The sequence below is a fragment of the Berghia stephanieae genome, chromosome 3 (assembly GCF_034508935.2).
Source record: "Berghia stephanieae isolate SIO BIC M18660-M18661 chromosome 3, UCSD_Bste_1.3, whole genome shotgun sequence".
NCBI classification, from domain to species: Eukaryota; Metazoa; Mollusca; class Gastropoda; order Nudibranchia; family Aeolidiidae; genus Berghia; species Berghia stephanieae.
The window spans coordinates 51920139-51930401 of NC_088362.1; the positions used below are offsets into that span (position 1 = coordinate 51920139).

The window sequence follows — 10263 nt, forward strand, 5'->3', positions numbered from 1 at the left end:
AAAAAAATTCATGGCATGAAATATAGTACTATCATTTCGTTGAGAGAAATTTATTTCAAAACTTCTTCAATTATTGCTAGAGATCGTCATGCTTTTATTCAAACCTTAAGGCTGATCTGAAAATGTGACTCTTCCTCCGGTGAGCAAAACAATCAAAAGAGGAGTGTATTTCAAAGCAGTCTACCGTTGTTAATGAAAAGAAGGAAACAGTTGTATTTCTAAGGATTTCTGGTTAAGGACTATAATTCCAATTCATGTGAATGTGACGTGACTTAAAATAGAATGGGATTATCAAGGCACATCGGCAGGGCAGGTGTTGTGTGTGCCTTTTTGGCCACTCTCTCATTGGTCAGTGGTGAGTATCAAGGGGAACTAAATCCATAGGTACTTCCATAGTCTTCCGGTTTGCAAATTATTTTACACACCAACCCACTGACTTTGCAAATAAATTTAGATTAGCAATTTTTGGATGGAATTATTATTTTTTAACATAGATTATACCAGACACTTGGTTGTTGCCAATAAGCGTTTTCAAATCTATTGTTGTACTAGGTTAATTCCATGTCAGAATGTTCGAATGGTGATGGAATGACGTGTTTGTTTATTTTAATTTTTTTTTCTTTTGTTTGATTTTTGTTTTGTTTTGTTATGTTACTTTGTTTTGCTTTCAGATTTATGGGGGTGGGGGGGGGGGGTTATTTGGTTTGGTTGCGTATTAATATTACAATACGGGGAAAAACCTTCTTCTGAATATCTTCACCTCTTCACATATGTGACAAAAGATGCAAGTAGAACGGCTCAAATTCCTGGATGTTTCCGCTACAGTCTACATACTATGGTTTAGATTTAGCACTATCAGACTTTCATCTTTTTTCTTAGCTTAGTATGTTATCTGACTATCCGAATGTTATTACTAATGACTCTTAAATATATAGCCGTTGAATACACTGAGACCAATATGCGTATGTTTTGAACTTTTCTTCGACAAGGGACTTGTTTTTTTTTTTGGCGCACTTGAGACACTTGAATCACAAAAATGTGACCCAGCGTGCCAGTTTGGGAATATGTAGAATCGAACTATCTAGACAAAGAAAGAGTTTAAAGTCATAATGAGCTCAGAATGATTAAAATTAATTTATTAAAGCTTGAGGAATAATACTCACTCTTCTCGATGGATGTATTCATTTCAACCGAAATGTTTGAGGCGACGTATACTTATTTTCAGGTCTGATAACTTAAACTATTATGGGCTCATTGTTGTAATGGTAACACTCCCAAAATCAAGGCCGTAATTGCATTCGTTTGTCAATCAGAATTGCAAATATATGCACGTTGGTTCCCGGTAAAGTTAAAATTGACTTTTCAGTATCTGGTTAACCCTAACACAACGTTAAGTCTTGATAGAAAAAAAACATGGAACACAAAGACATATGTAATTATAATGACCCATTAGCGTCAATATTTCATGCATTGACAAATAAAAGTGGCATTAATAGTCTAGTTAAGTTGCTGCCATGCATTTATAGACAATGCTTATTGTAGGCAATCTAGTAATTTACTTGTCGAAAATATTACTAAGAATAATGAAGAAGACGAGGGACTGAGAGGAAGAAAGAGGAGATAAGAGGAAGATGGTGAGAAAGAGAGCGAGAGAGGAGAAGAGAGAGAGAGAGAGAGCGGGAGGGAGAGAGAGAGAGAGAGAGAGAGAGAGAGAGAGAGTGCGTGTGTGTGTGTGTGTGTGTTTGTGGAGGGAGAAAGAGAGAGAGAGAAGGGGGGGGGGGGGGGGGAGGAGGATAGGTCGATTGATCGAAAGATATATATTATATATATATATATATATATTATATATACATATATATATATATATATATATTATATATATATATATATATATATTATATTATATATATCAGATAGGGAGGGAGAGAAGAATGAAGCACAAATATACTGATATAATGAAATCAATATAAGTATAGACGGACAGGAAGACAAATTGATAGATATATGGATCGATAGATAGATAGATAGATAGATAGATAGATAGATAGATAGATAGATAGATAGATAGATAGATAGATAGATAGATAGATAGATAGATAGGTAGATAGATAGATATAGATAGATAGATAGATAGATAGATAGATAGATAGATAGATAGATAGATAGATAGATAGATAGATAGAGCACTTTTCGTACCATATTTATATCAAACACGATTCAATAGATAGATAGATAGATAGATAGATAGATAGATAGATAGATAGATAGATAGATAGATAGATAGATAGATAGATAGATAGATAGATGGATGGATGGATGGATGGATGGATGGATGGATAGATAGATAGATCGATAGATAGATAGATAGATAGATCAATCGATAGATAGATAGATAGATAGATAGATAGATAGATAGATAGATAGATAGATAGATAGATAGATAGATAGATAGATAGATAGATAGGTAGATAGATAGATAGATAGATAGATAGATAGATAGATAGATAGATTGATAGAGAGAGGGAGACATTGAGTGATTGAATGAGAGAGAGAGAGAGAGAGAGAGAGAGAGAGAGAGAGAGAGAGAGAGAGAGAGAGAGAGAGAGAGAGAGAGAGAGATTTGGCCATAATGTTGAGAAAACTGAGAACCGCCCGATAATAGCAAACCAAAGCCATTTATTATCATGGGATACGAAAGGGCAACTTCAAAATAAAAGAAAATAGGTGGAAAGATAATGGGCGGTGGCTACATCTAGAATTTCGCCATCGCTGTCTTGTAAGAGATGTTTTTGCCCGAATGGCTATTGAAATGAAAGAAAATTAATAATAATAATAATAATAATAATAATAATAATAATAATAATAATAATAATAATAATAATAATAATAATAATAATAATAATAATAAATAATAATAATAACAATAATAATAATAATATAATAATAATAATAATAATAATAATAATAATAATAATAATAATAATAATAAAATAATAATAATAATATAATAATAATAATAATAATAATGATAATAATAATAATATAATAATAATATAATAATAATAATAATAATAATAATAATAATAATAATAATAATAATAATATAATAATAATAATAATAATAATAATAATAATAATAATAATAATAATAATAATAATATATAATAATAATAATAATAATAATAATAATAATAATAATAATAATAATAATAATAATAATAATAATAATAATAATAATAATATATAATATAATAATAATAATATATAATAATATATAATAATAATAATAATAATAATAATAATAATAATAATAATAATAATAAAGAAATAGTTGAATTTATTTTTTTTACGCTCGGTGTGGTGTCTCGTTCTATAAATCAAACGATGTTTAAGTATAGTCAGTAATCATTTAGGCGAATAAAGCGCGTCACTCTAGCCTCTGCGTTATATCAGGGTCATGCAGTTTATACATACATATTACCCCATTCGACTTAGTTGTGAAATAACGGAGTAGCTTGCTTTATTGGCATTAACAAACAGTGCACTAGTCATGGTATAAATAAAGACGCATTAGAGGCGACCTGAACTGCATAGACTGGACAGTTCGTTCCATACGGCCTGATGCTATATTATGAGGGATTATAAACGCTATCATGGTCGTGTGATTCACTAATGTGTATTTTATTAAGGATATGTCCACTTATTTAACACCTCATCAACAATAAAGGATGTCAGTTTGACAACTGTTTTATCTGCTTTTAAAATCCGTCCTTTTAAGGACTATAAGGTTCATGAATATTTTAAAAAAAAGAAAAAAAAAAAGAAGAAAAAAGAATGAACTTTGCCTTTTTTGAGATCTGACTCAACTACATTTCAATGCAATGACGAGATACTAACGATTTCTTTGGAATATTTGCACGCATGTGTAACAAGGAAATGTTTAATGAAGCGCTTTTTAGGTACTCATTTGAATATCACAAATACCACTTTGAATCAGACTACCGGTGCAAAGTATATGGCTGTGCAATCAAATTGCTTCTTTTCTTCTGCAATCAAATCGCGTCTTCTTTTATGCAATCAAAGAAATCTTTTTACGAGTACAATCAAATTAATTCTTTCCTTATACGAGTAAAATCAAATTGCTTCTTTGCTCATGTCATTAAATTGATTCTTTCCTATTGCCATTAAATTGCTTCTTTTCTTCCCAATAATGACGGTCCTGCGTATTGTTATTTTGATGAAGAATAAATACGGAAGATGGTTTTCCCTGCCTTACTCCTAAGTTTTCTATGATTATCCACGTGTCGTTTAGTTTTTGACAGAAGTGCCTTGGTGCACAATCAATTTCATTCATTTCCAACTGATGCTCAGTTAATCTTGTACACGTTCCCAGTGCACAATCAGGGTAAGGCTATGTGGTCTAGTGGCATGACACTCGCTTTCGGATCGGAAGGTCCTGAGTTCAAGCCCGTTCAGCGCGTATTGAGTCCTTGGAAAAGGCTCTTTACTCACATTCTCTTATCGTACTCAGGTGTAAAATGAGTACCTGGCCGTTAACAGCGTTGTCTCTGTCGAAAAAAATTGTAATATCGCCTAACAGGCGTCATGTCATGTCCTAAATGTTAAGTGTTGCTATTGACCAGGGACCCCTTGTAAAGCGCTTTGAGCACGTTTAGTGGATCTTGCGCTATATAAAGGCTCAATTTTTAAAAAAATGTTTTAACTTTTTGACAGCAGTGCCCTAGTGCATAATCAATTCCATTCATTTCCAACTGATGCTCAGTTAATCTTGAACACGTTTCCAATGCACAATCAGTTTTTGTTTTTATGTGTCAACAATAGGAAGATGGGAGGATGCGACGTAGATTCCAATTTTATTGTCTCTGGATTAAGCAAAACAAATTAGGCAAAGATATCTACCCAGTGTGACTTTCGAGCGATGAAATCAGAAATTAATAAGTTGTTGACTACAGTTATCATTAAAACATACGGGTAAAAACAAATGTACATACCTCTGACACCATAGGCCCATGGAATCGGAATTAATTCTGGTTTCTTTTATTTTTAGATGAACTTTAACAATTAATTGTCACCCCTTAGACAAGACGTGAAATATTGCAAAGTTCTTCCGATAATATGACATAACAGGCACATCTGGTTAACCACTGATGGGTAGGCAGAATTATTAGAACCTCACCCCCTCCCCACCACCCCCACCCCCAACAAAAAAAAAAACAAAAACAAAAAAAATTGACTCAAACCGGCATTGAAATCGCCATCTTTCCTTGTGAAACGAGCACTCTACCAATTGAGCTACCCGGGTCTCTGTATAAAGCAATGTACAATATGATGAAATATGTAAAGCTTTATGCCACATTGGCACTTTTTTATACATTTCATAGGAGGATTTAAGAATTTTGATTTGTGCAAATTAACTGATATTATTAGGGGTCCCTATAGCTCAGTTGGTATTGCACTCGCTTCACACTCAAAGGGACCGAGATTGATCCCGGATGCAGTCAAGATTTCTTTTTTTCTGACCCCTCTGTCCCCCCAGCAGTGAATGGGTAGCTGAGTCAAGTTAGATTTGGCGGAAAGTACTTTGCGATACAATAGCGTCCTATCCAAAGGATAACAAACAATTGGTATTGTCTGTTTCACGCTATAGAAACCGGGATAAAATAAAATCCGGCTCCAGGGGCCGAATGGCTCTGAGGGTCTACTTTTTTCAAAAAATAATATTGTTGACTATTTCCTTAACCTCTTAAAGGCAAGACGGATATCTTCAAATATACACCTCTTTCATTTTTTTTTAAATTCGTAAAAACGTACCGTTTTAATTAAGACAACAGTGACAGAATAGAAGCCTTAGATACTTTGTTGCTCCCACTCTCGTTGTGAAAACAGTAAATGTGATGTTTCTTTCTAGAAAGAAGAAACGTAGACCGAACTGTTTTCACAACAGTGACAGCTTTATAACTTGAGACACATGTTGCTATTACTCTTATTGTGTAAACGACAAATGGGATGTCAATTCAATATTCAATTCAATTCAATTTAGCCAGATGTACGGCTATGTGGTCTAGTGGTCTGACACTCGCTTTCGGGTCTGAAGGTCCTGAGTTCGAGCCTCGCTCGGCGAATAGTTTAATCCTTGGAAAAGGCTCTTTATTCAAATTCTCACACCGTACTCATGTGTAAATTGAGTACCTGGCCGTTAACAGCGTTGTCTCTGTCCGAAAAAAATATTATATCGCCTTACAGGTGTCATGTCTTGTCCCAAATGTTAAATGTTGCTGTCAACATGGACCCCTTGTAAAGCGCTTTGAGCACGTTTAGTGGATATTGCGCAACAGAAAAGCTCAAATTTTTTTTCACATTTTGCTATTACTCTCATTGTGTAAACGGCAAATGTGATGTCAGATTAAATAAAATCGAACTTCGCGGGTAAACGGTTAATACAAATCTGTACTGAACTCGGAAATTTTTAATTCGGTCTTGTTTAGTTTTGTTTTCTATCATGAAATTAACTTTCTGACTTCAGCTTATTATTATTATTATTATTAAGATGTGGGAGTTGAACTACGGGGATTATTGGGGCATCCTGATTTTGTTTCCTTTTTTTTTTTTGTTCACTTTCAGTGCTGGTACTGGTACTTTACATTGACAAAACGCTTAAATTTAGCCAGATTTTTTTCCCTTTCATATTTTGACCGATTTAAATGATCCACTACGTGTCAGATTTCTAAGAAGATATTTGAGTAGACAGTTTTCAGAGCCCCTCTTAGTCACAGCCGGATAGAAAATGAGTAAACATTCTCAAGCAACAGCTTGGTCACCTTATAATCGTCAGAGAAAATCAGATGTTTCAAATCACCCATAATGTATTGTTCTACTAGGCAAAAAAGACATGTATTATCCTCTTTAAGTCATTAAATAAATTAACGAAAACATAAAATTTCAGGTTTCTCAGAATGTTGAAACTGCGACATAACAGATTATGAAGTTCTCCTCCTAAATTTCTTGGAATTCTTGGGTTTAAGAATATTTGACATGACGTGGAGATAATTTTCTTTCATCAATATATTGCTTTGTTTCATACTACATGTTTGGTGGTTGTATGTTTTGAATGAAAGTTGTCACGTTACTGTTAAGCGCTTTGAGCTTATTGAGATACGGGGTAAGGCGCTATATAAAAACCATATATTTAACTATTATTATTATTATTATTATTATTATTATTATTATTATTATTATTATTATTATTATTATTATTATTATTATTATTATGTGACAAATAAATTTTTTGCCAAAATGAAAAAAAAGTGCTTTGTCAGTGTAAATAAGTCAAAGGTTTAAACCTAGGTGCAAATATTAGGCGGTCTGATTACCGAACACAATTATGGGCTTAATTTAACAATATTTTGCGTCGGTTTGAGAATTTCCATGAGAACAACGAACCCATAACAATTTGTGTTATCAGACATGTTAATAGGTAAACGTAGCAATTTCTCAGGCAATCTCGGATTTATTGGTGTATCTTTATTTTCAAATTGTTTTTTTTTAAAATATAATTTACAGGTTTGAGGTGCTTGTCGTGTCGAGGGCAGACCGTTTACGAATGCATCATGAGTGCCATGATCAAAATCTGCGACAAAGGAGAGGTAATTGTGTAATAAATAAATCATCACAACTCACGTCATCAAGATTGCCATTGCTATTGTCATTGTCATTATTCTAATCCTCATCACTGCATCTTTATCATATATTTCATTATTATCTCCTACATTGTCAGTATCTTCATATCTATTAATTGGTATCATCACCACCATTATTATCACAGTTATCTTCATTATCATCTTCACATCATCACATCATCATCATCATCATCATCATCAACATTTGCGTCACCATTGTTGTCATCAGTATAACAGTTAGCATCGCCCCTACTATCACCAATACCACAACCTACAACAACAGCAACAACAACAACATATTCTTATAACCACCACAACCATCGTCATAATCTACTAATGGAACTAAGATCACGTCACCGCTATAAAAGGAAACGCTTAAAGAATTTTTCATAAGACCCTGACAAATTCTAATATTATGTTTTGAAATAGTGAAAGATTTTTAAAAAGCTGTGCTTAGGCGTGCTTTGCAATGTTGAAGGGACAATTTCAGAATTTTCGTTATGCGACAGAAAAGGCACCAAAGAAAAAATTCTTGTCGGATTACATATGAAACGCAGTTTAAAATTCTTCTTATTTTTCTTCTTTTTTTTTTCGCCCATGTCATGGATCTATAATTGTGAACCCACCACCCATAGCCACCTTAAATAGTTCTTGCTTATCTTACAAATGAATCAGCCCCACAGATCTTAAGCATCAATCACAATTTTAACACGGGCGATTGAAATACGGCATAGTGTGGAAATATGATTAATACTCGCCAACTGTGGGGCTGGCCGATTTGGCTGCTTGACACATACTAAAGGCAGCTATGGATCGACCACATAGAGAAATCCATCATTAAAAACTGTTCATATCGCAAAGACAAGCGGGGAATAACCCTTTTTATAAATGAATTATTTAAAGTATTGTTTAGATTGTTCCCCTTGCAATATTTTAAATTATATTTAAATACTAGAGCTAGAATTTAAAAAAAAAAAGAAATACATGGACAAGCTACATTATATGTATATTCTGGTCGGGCTTCTTCCTGTTTTGCTTTTTTTCGGGGGGGGGGGGGGGTTATGTTGTTGTTGGGTTTTGTTTTGTTTTTGTTTTGTTTTTGTTTTTTGTTTATTGTTTCGTTGTTTCTGTTTTTTTTTTTCAAATAATAATTTTGTTTTGGTTTGTTTTTTGTTTTGTATAGCTTTGCTATTTTTTCAGTGTTTATTTGTTTTTATTTTGGGTGATGTTGTTAACATTCCTAGGTAACATCTGTTTTTCTCTCATTTATCAGGAATGTCGATTCAGGATGCTATTTCCACACCACTACCCGAGCAGAGTCCATGCATGGTTTGAGGGTGGATGTGCCTCCATCGCAGAATGCAGGGCCCCAGACAACGAGTTTTATGCCCATTTCTGCTGTAGAATTAGTTACTGTAATTATCTACCTGTTGGATAAAACAACCCATATTATAATATTCAAATGATACTAAGCTGCTAGAAGATGTGGACTGTAAAAAGTAATAAACAAAATGAATATAACAGCTTCAATAATGAACAAAATAACAAAAAACGGAACGTTTCGGGCTCAAAACCCTTCTTCAGCCAACAACAAAGGTTTTGAGCGTGAAATGTTCGGTGTTTGGTATTTTGTTCTTTTTTGAAGTTGTCATATACATTTTTGTTTAATACTTTTTACAGGTAATATCTGTAATATTCTGTAGATTAGACCAATCTAGGTAGTTGTATGTTGACAATACCACATCGCACTTGTCCCGCCCGAATGTTTTATATATTATCATTAAATATAGATAGTGTAGTATTGTCTTCCCGTCATACCTAGTTACAAATTAGGATAGAGTAACCGTTTAAACAAATTTTATATATATATATATATATATATATATATATATATATATATATATATATATATAATTACAATGGGTATAGACCGACCAATACTTACTTGCAGGTCTTAGAACCCAAATTGTTGTGGGCCTGCTTGTTGTTCTGGAACTACTCTCAAACCCACGCAACGCAAAAATATTAATTCAGTCCCACAATTGCGTTCGGTTATAAGATCTTCAAACAATGCGTTTACATTGCTATAAAGACTTACTAACATCGGATTTATCCGTTTTATTTTGATATTGACAATCAATTCCTGGCAATGTGTTGTATTTTGACAACGGGAAGGGGACGGGGTGGAGGTAAAAAATTGTAATATCGCGTCATGTCTCGTTGCTGTTGGTAAGGGACCCTTTGTAAAGCGCTTTGAGCACATTAAGTTGATAATGAGCTATAGAAATGCTCATTTTTTTTCTTACAAAATGTAATTCTCTCTAACACATTTCAAGTCATTAGGATTACACAACCTACTTTTGTTTGATAGATAAAGTTCTTAATGGATGTTTTGGCAGGAAGTAATGAGTAATGGTGGGCATTTCAGTAAACCGAATACCGTACATTAAATCTTCAAACGCATTCAGACGGGTGGGAAATGTTTACATATGATTGTATCTTGCTACAGCATTTTCATATTAGTATCTACATATTTCACGATAAACCACACAGCCATTTTTAGTAT

The 10263-nt window shown here is 33.2% G+C and overlaps 1 protein-coding gene across 3 annotated transcripts in view; it reads left to right on the top strand.

Annotated features, from left to right (window-relative positions):
* The window catches only part of LOC144967971 (uncharacterized), an 11568-nt gene extending 2015 nt beyond the window's left edge, over positions 1–9553 (top strand). For 2 of the 3 annotated variants that reach the window (XM_078905799.1, XM_078905798.1), the window contains exons 2-4: positions 1–355; positions 7582–7664; positions 8971–9553. The exon at positions 1–355 is cut by the window's left edge and continues 47 nt beyond it. In XM_078905799.1, coding sequence (XP_078761925.1) covers positions 283–355; positions 7582–7664; positions 8971–9135 — 321 coding nt within the window. In that variant the 5' untranslated portion in view covers positions 1–282 and the 3' untranslated portion in view covers positions 9136–9553. The remainder of the gene's footprint in view (positions 356–7581; positions 7665–8970) is intronic. The other variant, XM_078905800.1, reaches the window with a different exon arrangement.
* The last annotated feature ends 710 nt before the right edge of the window (positions 9554–10263 follow it).